Source organism: Wolffia australiana, chromosome 11, assembly GCF_029677425.1.
Source record: "Wolffia australiana isolate 7733 chromosome 11, ASM2967742v1".
In the NCBI taxonomy this organism is placed as follows: Eukaryota; Viridiplantae; Streptophyta; class Magnoliopsida; order Alismatales; family Araceae; genus Wolffia; species Wolffia australiana.
The window spans coordinates 15,605,001-15,626,467 of record NC_135845.1 but is presented as its reverse complement, the minus strand read 5'-3'; the positions used below and the strand labels follow the sequence as shown (position 1 = coordinate 15,626,467).

Here is a 21,467-nt window from a genome sequence, read left to right as displayed (position 1 = left end):
ACGGAGAGAGAGAGAGATAAAGAAACAGAGAGAGAGAGAGAGAGATAAAGAGACAGAGAGACAGAGAGATAGAGAGACAGAGAGAGAGATAGAGAGATAGAGAGGCAGAGACAGAGAGAGAGAGAGGCAGAGACAGAGAGACAGAGATAGAGAGACAGAGAGAGACAGAGATAGAGAGACAGAGAGAGACAGAGAGGCAGAGACAGAGACAGAGACAGAGATGGAGAGAGAGATGGAGAGATAGAGAGATATAGAGAGATAGAGAGACAGCGAGAGGAGAGACTGAGAGAGGGAAACAGACACAGAGAGACAGAAAGAGAGCTATTTGTCGACCCCAACACGGAATAATGTAGAGAGATTCTTGACTGAAGTTCAACTTGGCAACATAGACCAGATAATATATGCGTGGAGAGAAAAAAAGAGACCAATTTTGTAATGTCGGCATGACCCTTTTCAATCTGATCTACTTTACCCTCGTTCATAGTCGAGGCCCGAAATTCTCGGGCACTGTTACCTTCCTTTTCTCCTCCAATTCTGTGAAGATAGATTCTTGGAATGGGTGAAGAAAAAATTGATGGAATCGATGAGATCAGAGAAGAACCCATGAGCAAATTCAATAGCATTTGCGTCTTCTGTGGAAGCAACTCCGGGAACAGAAGGGTCTTTGCCGAAGCTGCCCAAGATCTGGGCAACGAGCTGGTAATCGTCTTTTTTCGATTTATTAGTTATGGGTAATCGTAGATTTGCGGTGGTTTTTGCTGAAGTTAGTCTCTTTGATTCGTATGATAGGTGAGAAAGAGGATTAATCTGGTTTATGGAGGGGGGAGTGTGGGTTTAATGGGATTGGTGTCTCGGACAGTCTTCGATGGAGGTCTCCGTGTTCTTGGGTAGGAAGAAATTGAGATTTGTTCTTGGTTTAATCTGCTGTTAGTTCTTAATCTCTGTGGCTAATGACTTTGCAGGGTGATTCCGGCCGCTCTAGTGCCTCTTGAGGTGTGTTCTTTCTTTGTTTTTTCCCCTTAATTATGTCCAGAAATTATTTTTTTCACTGATATCGTCCTTAGAAGGAATCAAGATGTCCCCCATCTTTCTCTTTCTTCTCGGATAAAATTTTGTCAAAAAGAATCGTAACCCGGAATTCAGAACCGGGTTATGAAACGCTCTTCTTCTTGTTTTTTTTGTGGGCTTTATGAATCTTTAGACTTCTTCTTGAAATTTTTTCTTTCGGACAATGTTCACGGATCGATCCTATTATATGTCTTTCTGGACTATATAGTATTAAGCTTATGAGATTTTAAAAATGCTTTCTTCTGAAGAATGAAACTCCTCCAATGATAATTCAGTGGGACCAAAAGAGGAATAAAAAATCGCAAATTTCGTCAGTTTTCAGATATCTAGCAAGACAGGGCGTATTTTTAGTCTCAATAACATTAAATTATCTCATAAGAAATCACATTTTCAGAGTCCATCAGGAAACAAGTTTTGCAATCCACTTAATAATCCAATATATTTCTGGCGCTAAGAATTAAACACGATCGCACTATTAAATTGCTTTTTGGGATTTATTTCCTCGAACAAGCATGATGATCAAAGATCGTTCATGGGAAAATTTCTTTTCATTTTCCACTACTACTTTTATAGTAGCTCAACGGTAGTATTTTTCGAATGAATGAAACTCCTACCACTCCTACAATTGGGAGTTGGTCTAGCAGAGAATAAAAAGTTGCACGTTTCATGAATTTTCATATTTTTCGCGAGATGGTGGGATTTATGATACTTATCCTTATTTTTGCGTATTTTGTAGTCATTATAAATAGAATATTATCCTAAGAAATCCCATCCTCAGTAGAAAATTGTTTTATAATGCACTTAATATTCCATTAATTTTCTAGCGGTAAGACCAAGCTATTATCATAATATAGAATTTTATTTTGATCTTTACTCCTTACAGGTATGATGATCATAAGTTCGTCTTATTAAATTTACTTTTGAACTTTTTACTACAAAGTTCCGAGGATTTCAACAATAATCTATCTTTCTTATGAGTGAAACTCCTCCAACAATGTTCTACAGGGTCTATAAGTGGCATAAATAGTGTCGAATTTCGTGATTGGGAGTGGGCTTTAGAAACTTTTTTCCTAATTTCATGCTAGTCTTTAACTTGAAACAATCTTTGAAGGAATTACCTTTTCATACATTCCGGCATGAAACATGTTTTGCAGTGCGCTGAATATTCCATTAAATTTCTCACGCCGAGGCCCACCTATGATCATTGTTATATTTTATAATTAAGGAAACGCCTCATGTGGAGATTCACCGGGTCTAAAAAAGGAATGGAAAGTCACAAAGTTCATGATTTTTTCAGTTATCTTGCATGACAGTGCTTTATGAACCTTTATTCTTGATTTATCCGTATTTTGTAGTCTTGAACATGAAATAATATTCGAAATAAGTCACTATTTCAGAACCTCTGGGCGAAAACAAGTTTTGGGTAAAATTATCGGAATAAAAAAATTCGTGAATATCTTGATTCTTTCAGAAATCTTGCGTGACAGTGGGCTTCATGGGCTTCTATCCTTATTTATGAATATTTTTTAGTCTTGAACTCGAAATTATGCAAGAAAAAGTCGCTCTTTCAGACTCTCCAGCAGAAAAAAATGTTTTTTACTTAATATTACATTAAACTTCTAACTTCAGCGCCCTCCTATAATCATCACAGTATTACACAGAAAGAATGCAACTCTTTCGATGAGTAATTGTTGAGTAAAAGTCCCAAACTTTTTGATTTTTCGGATATCTGGTTTGACAGAGAGATCTCTTTTATCCTTATTTTTTCATCATTGCACATGAAAGTATTTTCTAATTAATCACCTGTTCGGACTCTCGAGCAGATTTTTTATTTATTGAACATTTAATGAAATTTCTAGCTCCAAAGCCGACCTATGACTATTATAGATTTATTCTAGCGAATGAAACTCCTGGGATGGGGATTTTGATATTTAAAAAGCAGAATAAAAGTTAGAAAATTCTTAGTATTCCTCAGATATCTGGTGAGTCAGTTGGCGAAGTCAAGATCGTCACTGACATGCACGAGCGCAAGGCCAAAATGGCCAGGAAATCGGATGCCTTCATTGCTCTCCCTGGTTAGTCGTAACTTTACTTTCATCAATGAAATTATTCTTCATCATTTTCATTTATTTGTGTAAACTATATGATTATTAATTTTGATTATTTCTTGAGATCCGAAGGAGGATACGGAACAATGGAAGAACTGTTAGAGATGATAACATGGTCCCAGCTGGGCATCCACAGCAAACCAGTGCGTGATTATTTTTTATGGATTTATTTCATAACATCGACAGTTTTCTCTTGATTTTGGCTTTTAAAAGGCCTCTTACTCTGATGGATTCATAGATTGGCCTGTTGAATGTTGATGGGTACTACAACTCCCTCCTAGCTTTATTTGATACTGGGGTTAAAGAGGGATTCATCAAGCAAACGGCAAGGAATATTATTCTTTCAGCGTCAACTGCCCATGAACTAATGAATAAGATGGAGGTGACACCTACTGAAACTTTGATTCTTAGAAAATTTGAGTCTAATTTCGCAAATTTCTGAATTATGGCAAAGTATTCACCAGAATTACCTTTTGATATGGATATTTTCTATTTGATTTGGCTATAAAATGGTTTTATTTTTTACTGTCTTATCTGATGTATTATGTCGTGAAGTTTCAGTAATAGATTTTTATTATTTGTGTTATTTTATTGTTTTTTTCAGGAATACACTCCATCTCATGAGCAAGTGGCTCCGAGTCACAGCTGGGAAATTTCTGAACTTGGGTACACCTGACTTGGCAATGCATGCTTGATTCCTCTTCATTTGGGATATTTATCTTGATGGAAAACATGATTTTCTTTGAAAAGTTGATAGAAAACATAAACTATTACTGTGAGAAAACTCATTGACTCAACTAAATACTGATATTGAATGAGTATCACCGTGCTTTTTTTAATCTATGATGTTTCCTTGATAATGAAACTCTAACAAGAATGGATAAACGAAGAAAACCTGCAGAGTGGAGCGCTAAAATGAAGAAATAGGAGAGGATGGGAAGAAGAATGAAAAATAAATGGAAGGACATGTACTAATGAAAAAGAAAAAAGAGGGAAATATTGCTATGGAATAAAGAGAAAAGCCAAAATAAATTATGCAGCGGGAAAACCAACATCTTCAAAAAATTAAAAAGACTCACTTCATAATTAAGGAAAACCCCCGATTTGAAATAATCATTCTGGAAACTACGCATTCATCATTTGGAAATTCATTTTTTTGTGATTACAATAAAGTGTACACAGTTATTGTCAAAAGCATGCACAAGTGCATCCTATCATGTTGCCATAGAATTTACGAACAAATCATGGTCTCAAATTAAATATCCGAACGAGTGTTCTTTCAATTCTGTTGAGCCCATTTTGTGTCTACTCCAATTCAACTCAGTCTAATATCAAACCTCGCTACACTTAAGTTAAATCACCAATATCTTTCTCAGTTTATGTATACATAACTTAGTAAAATATTTACATATATATCTAGTTGTAACTTAATCCAATTTACCTCTAAAGCTAATCTTTGCCACAATGCATAATGCTCTCTCTTTTATTCTCAAAGCAATCTATTATTCTAAAGTCAAAATTTACTCTGAATTTAAAACCTCCATTTAAAATATAATTCTTGAAATTTAAGAAACTAAAAATATTTTATCCCTATACTTTAATCATTCTCACAAGTGTCCTGAAATTCTATATTTACCTCCACCACTTCTGCAACCTACAAATCTCTCCATCGCGACTCATTCTAGATCTGTATGAAATATTACTTTTCCATAAAATAAAATGAATGCTAAATTTAATATAATTTAAGTTTTCATTTAATTTATTTAATTTTATTTTAACATTTTGATTCCACTGGAGTTCTCCCAAAGAATTATAAATGTTCCATTATTTTTATCTGTTACTATTTTGTTTGTGGTAACATGATAATTGACTTATAATATCGTATGTTTTGAATGATTTTTATTCATTAATTTGATAGTATCACGTACTTAGCTGTGAAAAGTGAATTTTAATGCAGTTCACTGAACTATCATGTTTTATGCATTCTTCATTTTTATTGTGAAATTATGAGAACAGCCTAGGCAATCCTAATTGTTGCAATAATCCTACTCAATGCTTTCACAATATTCAATGAAATATGATCATCTTGATTCAGTTTTTACAATAACCCTGCCTATCTTCATAGAGGTCAGGCAGTTTAGCACTGATGAATATTTTCTAGGATTGTGTCCAAGAATTATGTGGAAATAATTTCATACTTTTTATTGGAGGTGGAGCTTAAAACGTGTATGTCCAAGGGGGAGGAAATGCATTCATGGGCTAGAAAGAAGCAGTTATAAGGATGTGGCAACCCAAATCAGTAGCCCTTAACTTCCTTCCAAAGGAAAACATGAAATTCAAAACACTTTGATATGGGTGCAATATACAGATTGTTAAAACTAAGTGGCAGAGACGTGAAGTTAGTAGCCCAAATAGTGATGTGAAGTTAATGTTACAAGGAATATAGAAAAAAATAATACGGCATAGGCACCGATTCTTTGCGCACCTTAATGCATCTATTTCTCTCTCTCTCTCTATGTCTATCTATTTTTCTATCTATCATATAAGTTGCATAATTTGTTCTACTTCATTTATTGAAAAAATCGGCCAAGCCTCTAACATTTCCACATGTAATGATAATTTATGGTTCCATCCATGACTATGATTCTATACAATAACACATTTAATATCATATACGTAAAACTGTACCAAGTACATGTGAATATCAAGATAAACGAGACGTAGATTTTTTGTAGGAGATTTTTTGAAGATATGTAACAAAAACCTAAAAATGCCCTAAAAATCCCCACAAGGTACTCCGAGTTTATTCAATTTTATAGATCAATTGTGAATCAGTAACTTAATCACTCGTGCGAATATAAATACTTCCATATATATTTTTAGCTATTATTTTTTTCCTTAATATACATCATCATATTAATACAAGAAATTAACCTCGTAAGTAGTGGAGCCTATTTCACCCTCTTGTAGAGATAACCACAAGAGAACAGTTCTAAATGATTTATGGGTGATATTTTTAACTTATTTATTTGAATTTTATGTGGTTTTTCATTACATCTCTTGAAAAAATTGTCAACTATATAAAAAGTATAGATCATGTATCTCCCCTCTGTACGGTCTTCACATAGTTTCAGAAAAACTATCCATGAAAAGAGTCAAAACACTTCAGAAAATAAACTTTCTTAACTATTGGAACAAGTATGATGTTACTCCAATCCTCAATTGAAACACAATTTTTTTTTGTCAACTCTTTTGCAAGTCTCATTTAACGTGGTATATATTTATGTGTACTTGGTATAGTTTTATGTATACAATATTAAATGTGCTATAGCATCATATTGATGGGTGAAACCAAATTTTATCATTAAATATGCAAAAGTTCTAGACTTGCCCAATTTCTTCAATAAATGGAGTAGAAAAAAATTAATTTAATTTCATAAATTCGACAATATAATAAATGAAATAAAAGACCAAAACTTTATTCTAAAGTTTGGATGGCCAACTTTATGAAACCCATTATTTATAACACCAGATTTGATGTTTCGTAAAATACTGTAATAACTTTTACTTCAAGGATGGAGGTAAGTTGAATCCACTTACTCTACCTTGGTACGTGGGTATATGGTATTATTAGTCATTTATAGACCACCAGTCACTTAAAGTTGACTAAAAGCAAGGAAAATTCCCCAATACTGTTTATTTTTTATTTGAGGATATTTTCTAATTCTCACCAAATGAATTTAATATGATCTATCCAATGGACTAATATTCATTGACATATAAAGTACAATCAAACATGACACACAAAATGGGACTGAATGACAACTTGGTCCCATATACGAAGGACTAGACGGAACAAATGACATAATTGCATGGGACAGAAGGACAAAATGCAGATGATAGGTGAGAGTGAGGGACTATTGATAAATAAATGTCATTTGCCTCAACATAGGGTTCATTGCCAAACTTGTACAAGGCTCCATCGTGATTTGCCTGCTTATCGGGCAATTCGATTAGTCATCCGTCACAGAGTCTGCAGTTTTATTCCCCTTCGGTCCAAGAGGCTGAACATAAAAAATTTACGACGGAACAGAACAGGACAGACAAATGACATGAATGCTTTCGTTCCTTAATCCGTTACAAAGTAGAGATGGATGAGGACAATAGACAAAGGACAAAGATTCATCAGCCGTCTCTTGAAGCTCAAATGAGAAACATCATTGGATTATTTGGCAGAGATGCTTGTGGGTCTGTCATCATATGCCTGATCTTCGGGCAATTCGGCGAGTTGTCAGTCTCATAGTCTGCAGTTTCATTCCCTTTCAGTCCAAGGGTCCATACATAAAAGACATAATATATGGATCCTGATTACAAACTAACAACGGAATGGAACGGGACGGATGACGCAGATGCTTTCATCCCATTACCCATCCCGAAGTAGATCGATGACAGATGACGACAATGGACGATGGATGAAGATTCATCATCCGTATCACGAATGTTAAATGAGGAACACTGTCGGATTATCTGGCGTGCGTATCTTATGATCCTCGAGCAAGTTTAGTAAGTCATCCGTCACAGAGTCCGTAGTTTCATCCCCTCCTGGTTTGATGCCTGTTATAAACTAACAACAGAACAGAATGGAACGGGATGGATGACGCAGATGCTTTCGTCCCAATACCCATTCTGAAGTTGGAGGGATCATAGATAATAGTATGGATTACGGATGATGGATGAAAAATAACGGTACGGATGACGGATACCATTTAACGGTAAGGGATGACGGATGACAGATAACGATATGGATGATGGGTGACAAGATAACAGTACGGATGACGGAGAACGAGATAGCTTTACAGAGGACGGATGACAGATAACGGTGCAGATGACTTATGACTATCAATAGAACATAACAGAACGGTTTATGCTTTCGTCCCAATACCCGTTCTGAAGATGGACCAATCATAGATAACGATATGGATGACGAGATAACGGTACGGATGACGGAGAACGAGATAGCGCTACGGAGGACGGATGACAGATAACGGTGCAGATGACATATGACTAGCAATAGAACATAATATAACGGGACGGACGATGCTTATGCTTTCGTCCCAATACCCGTTCTGAAGATGGACGGATGACAGGTAACGGTACGGATGATGGATGACAGATAACAGTGCGGATGACGGACGACAGATAACATTGCGGATGACGAACGACAGATAACTGTACGGATGCCGGGAGATAGATACTGTACGGATGCCGGATGACAGATGACGGATAAGCGGAAGGGGATGACGGCGGAAGATTCGTCATCCGCGTGCGGAAGCTTAAAATGGACGAATTATTGGGTTGTTTGGCGGACTTTTATTCGGCTCCGACGTCATCCGCCTGCACCTCGGGCTGAACAGTCGTCGAGGGGGAGTGTGCAAGGAGCCCAAGGCAGCAAACAACAACAATCTCCATCGATCTTTAACCATTTCTTGATCACTGTGAGCTTCTGATCATCGGATTCGCCGTTCGATGCTCCAAAATTTTGAGTTTTTTTCTCCAAATTTGTGCATCTCTCGACGAAAGAATCGGGTTCTCTTTCTGCCGACTCTTGAAGACGATTTCTTGAATGGGTATTCCCTAAAATTTCATTTTTTCTATGAAGGGATCGGGAAAAGTTCGCTGGAGTGATCCTCGAGCTTCCTTGAGCTGTAATCTGCTGCCTCTGAAGGAAGGAAAAAAATTTGGGAGGAATTTCTCAAACACTTGATATTCTGGGGCGTATGCGGCGACGTATTCTCTGGTTTTCCTGTCACTCGCTTTTTTTGGAAGGTTTTTTTGCCCAGAAATTCTTATTTCTACTGAAATTTCCAGCTCGGGTTCACTACCTTCAAGTTCAGGAAATCTTATTATTCGGAAATTTGAGCTAAGCATATGGGAAAAACTAGCTTCTACGTTGTGATATCGTTCCTCCTTTTTAGCTCGTTTTCTTTCAAAGATATACTACATCGTCGCCTGGAAGCAATCTAGGGTTTGGTTCATGGTTCCTGATGGATTTTTTCCAGTAAAATCACCAGAAGATTGAAAATTCCTTAATGCAATAAGGGATACTCATGCTGTTTGTCTAAATCTCTTTGTGACATGCCTGAGAGGATACCCATGTAATCAGTGGTTACAAGTCTGAATGCTAGTGATAAAGCGAGTATTGGCTGTTTTAGTAATACCAATGGATGAACTCAATCTGCTTCGACAAGCTCAACGGCATCATTTGGTGATGAGGGAAATTGGTGAAGAAATTGATCTGGAGATTGGCCATGGTGATGATGATGGCTCATTCTCTGACCCACTTATGGCCATATCCTCTCAGAATCAAAATCCATCTGAAGATCAAGATGATCATAAACAGTTACTTCTCGTCTCGCACGCTCCCGACGACGAGCAGCAGGATCTTTCGAAGCTATCACTGATCAAGAGGAAGAAGAAAGTGGTGAAGAAGTGGAGGGAAGAGTGGGCTGACACTTATAAGTGGGCTTATGTAGATGTCAACGAGGGAACTACTAGAATTTTCTGCTCTATCTGCAAGGAGTATGGCAGAAAGCACAGAAGAAACCCCTACGGAAATGAAGGCAGTAGGAATATGCAAATGAGTGCTCTCGAAGAACACAACAACAGCTTGCTCCACAAAGAAGCTCTTCGGCTCCAGATGGCATCCAAAGACAAGACTCTCGTCATTTCTGAGAGACCTGTCCCTGTAAAAGGTATGAATTCAATACTCTCAAAATAACGGTTTATATGTGGAATTTAACAGTTTTCTATGTGCAATTTTAAAGTTCTAGTATCAAGAACAGGAAGCTCAGTAGTTGGAGCTCTGTTAAGAAGGGATCCCAATGAAACTGAGTTCATTCAATCAGTACAAGAGGTTGTTCGTTCTTTAGAACCCGTTCTAGTTAAAAACCCGAAGTAAGTTAAGTTTGTTACTTTCTACATTTCTTGTTGATTTCATTTTTTATTGAAAAATTGTTTTGATTGTCTACAGCTATGTCCATCTTTTGGAGCAAATGTTGGAGCCTGAAAGAATGATCATCTTTAGAGTACCTTGGGTCGATGACAAGGGTCAGACACGTGTCAACAGGGGATTTCGTGTGCAGTTCAGCCAAGTCTTGGGTCCTTGCCGGGGTGGCCTTCGCTTCTGTGCAGCCATGAGTTTGAGCATCGCCAAATTCCTGGGTTTCGAGCAGGTAAACAATTAGACTTGATTGATTCATAGTTATCCTGTTGCCTAATGATGTGCCTTTATGTCAGTTCTTTTAGTTAATCAAAGTTTCCTCATGATCTGAGATACATAGTAGGCAGCGCATATTTTCCATGGATAGGATTCTGTTCAAAAAAGTTGTTGCCTAATTATCTAATTATAGAATCTGGAGTAGAAATCCATCTAAAATCAAGAAATCGTAGATGAATATAAGGCGGAGAGAGAAGAAGAGGAGGAAGAAGACAACCACGAACTTGCCGATTGAAGCAAGTCTGGCCACATAGTCTAGCCGGATACGGCCCCCAGATCTGAGAACAACTGTATGTTTATGAACGGTCAGTTGAGGTACATCGATGCTTATGCATACCCTTCTGAAATTAGGAAAAAGAAATATCTGTTTCCCACTCTGTAAGCTAAATGGGTCTCCATTTTTAAGTCTTTTGTGGGGTTCAATCATCTTACCCAAAATTTCTTATTTTCAATACCGTCGCCTATTTCTGTTCATGTATACAGTAACGGAGTAGAGAGACATGGTATGTTATGCATGAAATAATATCACTATTGGTATGGGTCAAACCATATTTTGGACAGTGATGCTCCAATCTCGTGAGAATCCGCACCTCTTACTCCTGGAAAGAGGATTGTTTGTCGAAGGATAGTTTATGATTTCAAGAAACAATCAAGATTTTGAAAAATTGTTGGGCAGAATTGTCTTTGACCCGTATAAATCCCAGCAATCTTTGATATTTGCGAGGTTCCACTAGTTTGATATGAGGTTTGCCCATGTGCTTATTCAATCTATACATTCTTCAGACATTAAAGAATGCTCTATCTCCATACAAGCTTGGAGGCGCAGGAGGCGGCAGTGATTTTGATACAAAGGGAAAGAGTAACAACGAGGTATCCTTTTGCTGACTCTCTCACTAAAAAAAACTTAGTTTCTGCCTAAGATACCTGTAGGTCAGTACATTTGTACAGTGCAATCCGATGTTTGCAGATCATGCGTTTCTGTCAGAGTTTTACGGATGAGCTATATCGTCATCTGGGTCCAAATCAGGTAAAATAAGAAGGATTTCTTTCATCTTATTAAAGTAATGCTTAAATCCTTTGTGAGTCTATCGCTTATCATTCCAATTGTAGGATCTACCAGCTGAAGATGTGGGTGTGGGTCCCAGAGAAATGGGGTACCTCTTTGGACAGTATAGAAGACTTGTTGGTCATTTCCAGGTATTCCTTGCGGGTTCAAAAAATAGTTTGAAATCAATCATTAAATTCCGTTTATTTGGTTCCTTTTAACCTCGTGTACACAATGGTAAACGAACAAAAAATTATCTGCAGTGTACTGACTCTATGACATGCTAATCTTCTTGGTTTATGTCAATAAAAGAAGACTTGCGGTTTCAACCCATGATCGCTTTTTCAGCATTAGCCTCCATCTTAAGAAAGGCGATTAGCAGGGGTGGTCGATTTTGATGAAATACTCATCAACAGAAAGTTTAGACTATGTGGATACTATATGTGTCTTTGGGTAATATTAACGTTTGGCACACCTTGTAGTAAAAGTCAGTTTTTCGTACTTTCAAGATTGGACCTTGAATTGTTCAAAAAAAGATTGAACCTTGAATTGTTCAAAGATTACATTTTGATGCTGCCACATACTCTATTCATTTTAATTGTTCACAAAAAGAAAGTGTTATCGTCTTACTTGCACGTTCTTTTTGTGAACATTGCACAAGAGAAAAAGCTCTCTACTATTTGGAGACCTTCAGCGTATGCCTGTCACATGTGATAAGAACCTTGGTTTAGGTTCCTATCAAGAAACGGGTAGAAAAAAACGATCGTAAGGGTTCAGGATCGCTAGGAGAAGAGGAGCCTGGAGATGCTGTGAAGTAGAGGTGATCACGAGGGAGGGGGATTGAGAGGACCATGGAAACTTAGACAGAGGAGAGGAGAGAGATGAAGTGCAACTTCATTTTGTTGATGCTTCTTGGCTGATGTATTTATCATGAAAGAGTACTTACCAAAATCCGATTAGTGGGGAAAATGAAATAATCCTAGAGATGATGAGGAACATATTCATACGATATGGTAATTGCGTTGTGTGCCTTGTAATTATTTCGTTGATATTGCCTAAGATAATACTTAGAGCCCATCCTTTACATTGATCCTTGAGCAAAGAAAATAGTTAGAACCATCTAACCTAGATTTGATCGATATCCTTGTGTAGGGAAGTTTTACCGGGCCAAGGGTCTTCTGGACAGGTTCCAGTCTTCGAACTGAGGCGACAGGCTATGGATTGGCAAGTTTTCTCTCTGACAGCTGCAAAAGTCTACACGTTTTTTATGTCTGAGCATTTGCGTTATTTTTATTTTTTCCCCACAACTTTGTTTTCAGGTCTTCTTTGCTCGTCTCATTCTTGCTGAAATGAATAAAGAAATTAAAGGACTAAGGTTTGTTGTCTAAACACTTCTCTTCGCTAAGTGACGAAATAGTGATTTCTGTTAAAATAATTATTTATTTGTTAGAAAATTTTCTGGCTAGAAAAAACTGTTTAAAATGGCCCCTTTTTCGTTCTTCTTCTTGTTTTTTATTGCTCACAAAGCATTCATTAAAATCAATCTATCTTTTGTCTGCTTAACTTTCAGCATACTGACTTTTAGCTCACGAGTACATTTCCTTTTTGGGGTCTAACGCTATAAAAGTTTTTTCAAAATTGATTTGACTTAAACTAAGATATGAGAGATTTTATTATTGAACTGTATTTATTGCCGTTTTCACTTTTATACTGGCCTCGTCGATTACTTGTCATTCCATATTTCAATATTCAGGTGTGCTATCAGCGGTTCTGGAAAGATAGCTATGCACGTATTAGAAAAGCTTCTAACTGCTGGGGCAATTCCCATCACAGTAACAGGTAATTTATTTCCCTTTTCTCCGAAGAAACTCCTGTGCCTTTGATAAGTTACTATTATACTTTTGTGTGCTATTTATTAAGAAGCACATTTTTATGTTTTTGCGACATTTATTGATGAGTAATAAAACAATACTGGGAGGTTGCTTAGAATTAAATGTTTTAAAATAATATTTTTAATTCGTTGGGAAAATTATACAGTAATAATACATTTTTGTTGATAGATTCAAGGGGCTGCTTGGTAGATGAAGAAGGTTTTGATTACGTGAAATTTTCTGTTGTACGGGACATCAGGGTTCAGCACAGAAGCTTAAGGTTGGTGCGCACGTCTCCCCCCTTTCTGCTTAAGGATCCCCTTCTATTACCCAACCCCTGTCAGGAATATTTTAGTAATTTATCAGTAGAGTGGATCCCCTTCAAATACCTATAGCCCTCCATCTAGAAAGGCAAACAAACAATTATTGGATGGGGCTGTTCTGGGCCTGTAGCCATTGTCATCTTCTATCTTTTCCTTTCTATCGTTCTCTAACTTTCCTTCCAAGTTCCTTCCTCAATAGTAGTGTTTGCAGACAATGACAAAATTCTCATTGTCATCTAAAACTCTCGATTGTCCACAGATTGAGCGATGTTGACAAAATTTTCATTGTCATCGGATGATGATGATGATAATGAGAATGATCCTTTCTCATCTGAGTGAAGTTCATAAAGAGAGACTGACGAGAGGTGATGTCGCGTCAAGGAATATTTGCAGATGGAAGACTTAATCATCGTCAAGGACTGTTTACCACCTGGCAAGGACGAATGATGTGGATGTGATTACTTGTCATGGTCGTGGATGATATCAAACACTGCTCGAGACATCAAGGTCCCTATCAGATAAATCACAATGATATAATTATTGTTTATATCTTTCAGGGAATATTTGAAATCTTATCCTCGAGCAAAGTACTTAGAGGGTGCCAAACCTTGGAATGAGCAGTACGATATTGCATTTCCATGTGCGGTGCAAAATGAAATCGATCAAGCTGATGCTATCGCATTGGTAAATTCGGGTTGTCGTCTGCTTGTAGAAGGTAGAGGAATTTGTCATGGCTTCTGGTTTTTGTTCTCTTTATTTTTAATGAATACTTTAATTTTCAATATTTTCAGGTTCGAATATGCCTTGTACGTCCCAGGCAGTTGATGTACTGAGGAAGGGAAAAGTTTTGATTGCTCCCGCAAAGGTTGCTGGAATTGGAGGGGTACAGTTTTGCTTAGTTTTTTCTGGAATTAAAATTCTGAGAATAAATAAATGTCGTGATTAAAGTCAGTTTAGACAATGTTTTAAAGAAAACTACCCATCATTTATTGAACTGAATTTTTTTTCGCTGATTGTATGAACAGGTTGCTTTTAGCCTCACTGAAGAAAACACTATTCTTTTAGTTCTTTTTGTCAGCCTCGTGTAAGACGTAGAACTGATCTTGATTACTTAATATCGTCTGCAGGTCGGAGTCGGTGAAGTAGAGGATTACAGCACGCTGCATTGGTCAGCGGAAGACTTTGAAAATAAGTTGCAGGCATTAAATCTTCCTCTCTATTTCATATATATTCTTTAGTAACTTACTTAATGAAATGTTTTTTAATTATTTTTTAAAAAGCGGGTAAATACGCCTTCCTCTGTTTGCATGAGTGATGCTGTTCCGTTTCTCTTTTTTTTTGGCTCGGTTGACAGGAAATAATGAAACAAACGTATGAAAGATGTCTAAAGACAGCAAGCGAACATGGATTTTCCAAGGATAATCCGGAGTGAGCTATTTTCCCTCTTTTCTGATATTTCAGATAAGCTAGTTCATTATTTTGGACAATGATCACGTAATTGAATGAAAATATGCCCTCGGTATGCTTGTTTAAGCTTCTATGTTTTGGTGTAGGGCCTTGGTTCATGGGGGGAACATATATGCATTCCTGAATCTTGCTCAGGCCATGAGTGATCAAGGCTGTGTTTAAGATGGGAGACCAGAATTTTGCCCAAACTGCAACCATTGTTCTTAAAAGCATAGGATATTGGATCATCAGGAAGGGTTAATGAAGGATATAGGATGCGGATCCTCACCAGAATGCCATATGGTTTAGATTGTGGTAAGCTCCAACATCTTTGATGTGATCTGTGGGTGTGTATTGATTTTCTCTAATGTTGTTCATTGAAAATAAAACAAATATCTTTTCAATGAATGTTCTATGTTTTAGTTTTAATTTCTTGATCTAACATAAATACATTATTGTGTATCATAGCTATCATTTAATCCCATACAAGCAATTCATTTGTGATAACCGAGGACGTTAAGGCATTTATTTGAGAATGGGACTTTATATGTTCTGAGGCAAAATTCAATTAAATTTTTGTTTAGATTTCGAGTTATAGCGATCACAATTTATGTTAATGGATTAATTCATCCAAAACTAAAGACCTTTCTTGCATTATAACTATGCCAAGAGACAGGAAAACAACCCATCTCATGTGATAAATGCCAAGAGTTGTCACCATATCAAGAGACATGAAAACAATTCAAAATTCCATTGCATTAATAGCCCAATATGTGCCAGAGGGAATATCACATCCTTAACAACCCATCTCATGTGCTTAATGGCTCTGCAGGCATCAGATAGTTCAAGATTATACAGATTGGTAGTGACATCCATCCTGATGAATGCTGACATTGCATGATACATTGATGTAGATCATTGATGGTGTAAGCATTGTATGAGGCGGCACACCATATCACATCATGGTGTTTCACATAGGATGATAGATTTTTAAGGGCACAAGGAACATATCCTGTGCCAAGAATGTCAGCATACAACACATGGAAGTTCAACATGATTGCGAGGCATCTCGGTTCAAGTGCCACTGAGAGTGTAAATGTTTTGTAAATGCACAAGGAGGGCACAAGGAGTGCATACCTTGTGCTTTTATCTGGGGTCAAATATGCCTACATAATTTTGGAGACTGAAATTTAGAAATAGTTTAGAAATCTATGGACTGAGCGTAAGGAGCATATGAAAAACTAACAAAACAAAATCTTGGTAAATGTATAATCTTTTTGTGCGTAAGGAACATACGCAAATGCAATCAAATTAAATTTAGTAAGTATACAGTATTTTTGTATGTATGGAGCACATGAAAACCAATAAATTTAAATTTACCAAATGTACAATATTTTTTGTGCTTGAGGAGCATAAAATTAAAGATAGAGTAAATGTATACTGAGCATTAAAAACCATTGAATTAAAAATAGTAAATTTACAGTCTTTTGGGATAACTGATAGAAGAAACATCTATCAATATCATGTGTATATCGATCACTCTAATATTTATTATATTTTGTGTATGTATGTTTAATATCTGTACTAGCTGGTCCAAAGGCAAGATTATTGATAGGCATGATTGTATACTCTTGTGATAACAAATGTGTCAATTATCCTTGATTTTGTAATGGACAGAGTAATCCAAAATACACATGTTATCAAATGATATTTTTATGAATGTTATTTATCGTATTAAGATAGTATACTTGAAGTTAGTCATATTTTCCAAGGATGATGGATTAATGTTGTGCTTAATGTCTTCTAACAGTAATGTACTTCATTCAGGGTTTTTGTGTAATTTTGTCTTTAATATAAGTTGTACGATTCAGATGGGCCTTAATTTTCAATTGTATTATTAAAAATCATTTGTCACTGGATCAGAGAATAATATAAAATTCATCATACATTTATAAGAAATATGAAGAAATTGTCAAGGCCAAATGAAGTTTTGAGCGAACCGTAAATCAATAAATAATAAAATTAAAAGACAACTATCTTTTACAACCAAAAGCGTTTACGAGCGGGCGCGGGGAGATGAAGCACTTTTCTTTTTTTATAATTCTTTCATAACCTTTAGTTTTATCATTACCACATTTTCGCGTTAAAACCTTTAGGGTCTACATTTCATAAAAATATTTTCTCAGATATCTTGCCTTAATATAAAGAGAATAAATATAATTTATTTAACAGTGAAATCTTTATTATTTCTCATTAGACACTTGGTGGGTATAATCTGTAGTTACCATTTGTGTTGGTATATCAATGCAGTGATACATAATCATTCATATATAAAAAAGGGTGGTATGTCAGAACTGGAGACACAATATATCTAGGTTGCAGTTGAAGGAACTCTTATGTACAATCGTTTTGAAATAGTTCATTTTTGGTTTTATTTAGGATAAATGTGATTATAGTTTTGTCTTTATCAATCATATAATCTTTTGAATTCTTTTATAGTGTATTGAATTAGATTCGTCAACTTGGTTGTATAAATATTGACTTAAACTTGATATATTCATAAACCTGCACCTAAAGTTTAAAATTTTATAGGATTTCTGCTTCAGATCACTTGGTTTATATATGATTTATGTTTAAAGTCTTATTTGAAGGATAAAAAATTTAACCTTGAATCAGGTTCTCATCAACTTGTAGTGTATTTTTATTTTTCCAGTAATTTCATTACTAGAAAAAACCTTACATTGATTTTTCAAGTATATTTTCGTATATTTTTTGAATTAAATCTTTAGAGGGGCATAAAATACTACACATGGACTAGTGGATGTGCTTACGAAGACATCCCGTATGCAACACTGCCCCAACAAACACCTGAAATTGAGCTTGAGCATGCACAAGAGCTGATGAATCTTATGTGGCCATCAAGCCAAACACTCAATCATAATATGGGCAAGTTCATTGAAATAAATATAATTATTTGGTATTATTCTTGTGTAATGTTTGTGATGAAGGCTCTGAATGCGTGCAATTTCTTAGTGAATTATGATGAGATCATAATACAGTGATCACCAATCTTTAAGTGTGAATAATAAATTCCTATTGAATCGATACTTGAGATGAATGTCAAACTACCTGGATATAATTACACTATTTGATCCTGATTATAAAATAAGTATGGTTCAGACCTTCAGCCATTCATATTCGGTATTATTCTTGTGTAATGTTTATAACAAAGCCCTTGAATGTGTACAATGATTTGGTGAATTATGAGATCATAAGACATTGATCTCCAATATTGAACTGTGAATTACAAATATACCTATTCAATCTATAGTTGAGATGAATATCAAACTACCTTTATATAATTACACTATTTGATCCTACTTATAAAATAAGTATGGTTCATACTGGCAACCATTCATATTGAGGCACTAAGGACTGGTGGGTACTCTTTTAGTGAAAGAGTTCACTAAGATGATCATTTTGAACCCAGATTAGTATTAAAAACCTAAACACCAATCAGATTGATTCATGTCACAATCATATGAGTGGATCATTGACCTGTGACACCAATGACATCTTTTACATGAAAATTTCTGTTTTGACTAAGACATATGAATCTCTAATCATGGAGGAATGGCTTTGGTAAAGAATTTTGATTGCGTGAAAATATTGATTTGTATCTATTGAACAATGGACGAACTTGTGTTTTCCACATGAGATGATTTTCACTCGAGATTTTTTGGCAGAAATTTTCTAGATAGATTGAACAAGTTAGCATGTGTTGTGAAGCAACCAGATATTGTGATTGCTCATATAATACATGGGTAGAAAAGTCAACAAATCCATGAATGATAATAATGAATTTGCATTTCTGTTATTAAACCAATAATTATTTATCGAAATATTAAATTATTAGTTTTGCATTATTAATGATATTGCAAAATTCTCATGACTTTTGTATTTTGATATTTCTAGGTTTTGTCTTACGACCATGGGAGTGTTGACACGGTCAAATATCTAGAGTCTTCTATAATATTTTGGAGTTTTTGGACCATGGAGTATTCTATATTCTCATTGAATACTTTATATCTAATTTGACTCTGCTATAATATTCTATTGTCTCTATAACTTTATAGACTTCTAGAAGTTTATTTGTTCCACTAGATGAGGTTCTATAGAAGCTTCCAAAAGACATCTATAAAGAATGGAGCTCACTCAAAAAAAGTTTATTTCTGAGAGATGTGGCTCCATATAAAGCTACGTTATTCTTATCATCTTTAACTTGTTTTGAACCTAATCCAGTATCCATTTTCCCTGCTATAATTGGCATTTTTAATCAACCTAATCAAGAAAGGTGTATTAACCCATTTTTTTGTGGGTTTGCTTTTTTGCATCCTCATTTTATTTTTGGATACTTGATCTTTGTTGGATATAAATTTTGGAGAGATGCGAGTCAATGTCCTAATAGACTATTATTGGCAATCAATTTTGGAGACTGTCTACAGTGAAATTTTTTCATGAGGCTTATTTGGAACGACTTAAAATTCATTTGGTCTTTCTCTCTTTAAATGGTTCTCTATCTTTCCATATGAATTGTTCTCTTTTTCTCCCTTGTTAAGTATAACTTTACATATTTATATTCTCTCCCTCCTCTTCCGTTGTTCCTTCTTTCGTCCACCACTGTGTTTCATCTTCCTTTCTCTCTATACCTCCCTTTCTCTTTCAATATCTCTATTTATTATTCTCACCTTTGTTCATTCTCTCTCTTCCTCAACATGCTTATTGATGCAGCCTTACTACCCAGACAATTTAGGAACAAGACTTTAATCCACAAGCCTTGCTGTACTTGAAGTAGCCAAGTCTTGAATCAATAAAACTAGCTTCTCCAACCCTTGAGTCTACAAAGGGTTGTGCTAGAATCCACAAGCACCGAAGCACTCTATAGAAAGGAGAACACTCAGAGGGGAGAAACATGAATTTCAGAAAAAACAATACACTTCAATAATGATCCTTCAAGGGTACATGTGGCCTTTATATAGGCCACAACAAGTGCAGGTTGTCCATAATGAGAGTATCCATTAAAGGAAAACTCAAAAGATTGAGAGAAACAACTTGGACAAGCTAAAACAGAGGATCAATAGTCTGATAGGCCATATTAAGGGGTCTTTAGAATATTTCATGAAATATTTGTGTGGCTCAAGAAGATCTGTAGTTTTGACAAGCTGGAGAAGAGATATTCTACAGATTATGGCTGAAGAAGAATTTGTTAGTGGATTTTGTCACAAAAGAATTCGTCAAAGGATCCTTTCAGAGAAAAATCTGTCCAAGGATTTTTGTGGCCCTCAATGTACTTTTCTGCAGATCTTGTCAACTTCTCGAATGATCTCCTTCTTGGGCCAGAAGTTGCTAATGGGCCTAAAAATGGACTTTTGGGCCACATCACTTATTTATATTCTCTCACTCTGATTTCCTCACTCTTCACTCTCTATTGGCTACCTCTCTATTCATTTCATTCTTTTTGTCTGTCTATCCCTAAATATACCCTCTCCTTAATATTACCTCCATCTCAACCCTCCCTCAATATATACTTCTTTATTTTTTACACCTCTCTCTCTCGTATACATATCTCTCCTATCCCTCTTGTTCCCTCTATCTAATTTACCCTTTCAAAGTTTCATTTGACAGATTAATTTACACTACAGATGACGGATGACTGATGATGGAAAATGATGGAGATGATTGGTTTTGCTCCTCATACCCTTTGTAAGTTTAGTTATCTTTGAAGTAATCAACTAGTGTCTAGGATATAGAGGCTGATGATAGGTCATCATCTGTTATCCTTGGTCCGTTACATTGTGGACGGATGACTTTATGTCATAGATGATGGATGACTGATGACATAAGTGATTAAGAAGATATGGTGTGCTTCCCTCATTTATAAGTTTTGTTATCTTTGAAATGGTCAACTAGTTTCTTGTATAGGGTGATGGATCTTGGATTGTCATCCATCATCCATCGTCCGTTACACTTTGGGTGCATGACTTAACGCTGGAAATGATGGATGACTGATGACAGAAAATGAAGAGAGGAAAGTGAGCCATTTCAGGCATTTCTGTCATCTGTTTAGTTATTTGTCATGGAAGAGTTATGTTCTTTGTTGTGGATTGATGACTGAATGGGACTGACGATGGAATGACAGTGAAGATGAGTAAATGTGGAGAGATGACGAATGAAATGACAACTAATGAATGTACAAAAAAGCAATCCTGTCAGGTCTATCCCTAACCATCATTCATCATCTGTCCTTCATCCTTACTAATCTGGAGGTCC

General features: G+C 35.9%; 2 protein-coding genes across 4 annotated transcripts; both read left to right on the top strand.

Moving 5' to 3' along the window:
- The first annotated feature begins 306 nt into the window (after positions 1-306).
- On the top strand, positions 307-4,017 carry LOC144709687 (cytokinin riboside 5'-monophosphate phosphoribohydrolase LOG8-like). Its single transcript, XM_078583301.1, has 7 exons — positions 307-699; positions 790-887; positions 963-993; positions 3,044-3,143; positions 3,249-3,319; positions 3,415-3,558; positions 3,781-4,017. The coding sequence occupies exons 1-7, from the start codon at positions 556-558 to the stop codon at positions 3,850-3,852; spliced, it is 660 nt and encodes a 219-aa protein (XP_078439427.1). The 5' UTR covers positions 307-555; the 3' UTR covers positions 3,853-4,017.
- Positions 4,018-8,535: 4,518 nt separating this feature from the next.
- Positions 8,536-15,566, top strand: LOC144709517 (Amino acid dehydrogenase family protein). Of its 3 annotated transcripts, none has more exons than XM_078583094.1 (16): positions 8,537-8,671; positions 8,836-9,928; positions 10,001-10,130; positions 10,207-10,408; positions 11,236-11,322; positions 11,420-11,479; positions 11,563-11,649; positions 12,650-12,721; positions 12,817-12,872; positions 13,251-13,336; positions 13,558-13,648; positions 14,249-14,406; positions 14,483-14,574; positions 14,819-14,890; positions 15,046-15,119; positions 15,245-15,566. In XM_078583094.1, exons 2-16 carry the CDS (start codon positions 9,355-9,357, stop codon positions 15,318-15,320), a joined length of 1,917 nt encoding a protein of 638 aa, XP_078439220.1. In that variant the 5' UTR covers positions 8,537-8,671; positions 8,836-9,354; the 3' UTR covers positions 15,321-15,566. The 3 variants fall into 3 exon arrangements, with proteins under 3 accessions (XP_078439222.1, XP_078439220.1, XP_078439221.1); XM_078583095.1 differs by having other exon boundaries at positions 8,568-8,762; XM_078583096.1 differs by lacking the exons at positions 14,249-14,406; positions 14,483-14,574; positions 14,819-14,890; positions 15,046-15,119; positions 15,245-15,566 and adding an exon at positions 14,073-14,231 and having other exon boundaries at positions 8,536-8,671.
- Positions 15,567-21,467: the final 5,901 nt, after the last annotated feature.

Excerpts from the sequence above, each read along its gene's own strand:
- LOC144709687 (XM_078583301.1), top strand. The coding sequence starts at position 556 with ATGGGTGAAGAAAAAATTGATGGAATCGATGAGATCAGAGAAGAACCC. Across the intron at positions 700-789 it reads AAGATCTGGGCAACGAGCTG|GTGAGAAAGAGGATTAATCT; the intron begins GTAATCGTCTTT and ends TTCGTATGATAG. Across the intron at positions 3,320-3,414 it reads TGGGCATCCACAGCAAACCA|ATTGGCCTGTTGAATGTTGA; the intron begins GTGCGTGATTAT and ends ATGGATTCATAG.
- LOC144709517 (XM_078583094.1), top strand. The coding sequence starts at position 9,355 with ATGCTAGTGATAAAGCGAGTATTGGCTGTTTTAGTAATACCAATGGAT. Across the intron at positions 12,722-12,816 it reads AGGCGACAGGCTATGGATTG|GTCTTCTTTGCTCGTCTCAT; the intron begins GCAAGTTTTCTC and ends CTTTGTTTTCAG. Across the intron at positions 13,649-14,248 it reads GTTCAGCACAGAAGCTTAAG|GGAATATTTGAAATCTTATC; the intron begins GTTGGTGCGCAC and ends TATATCTTTCAG.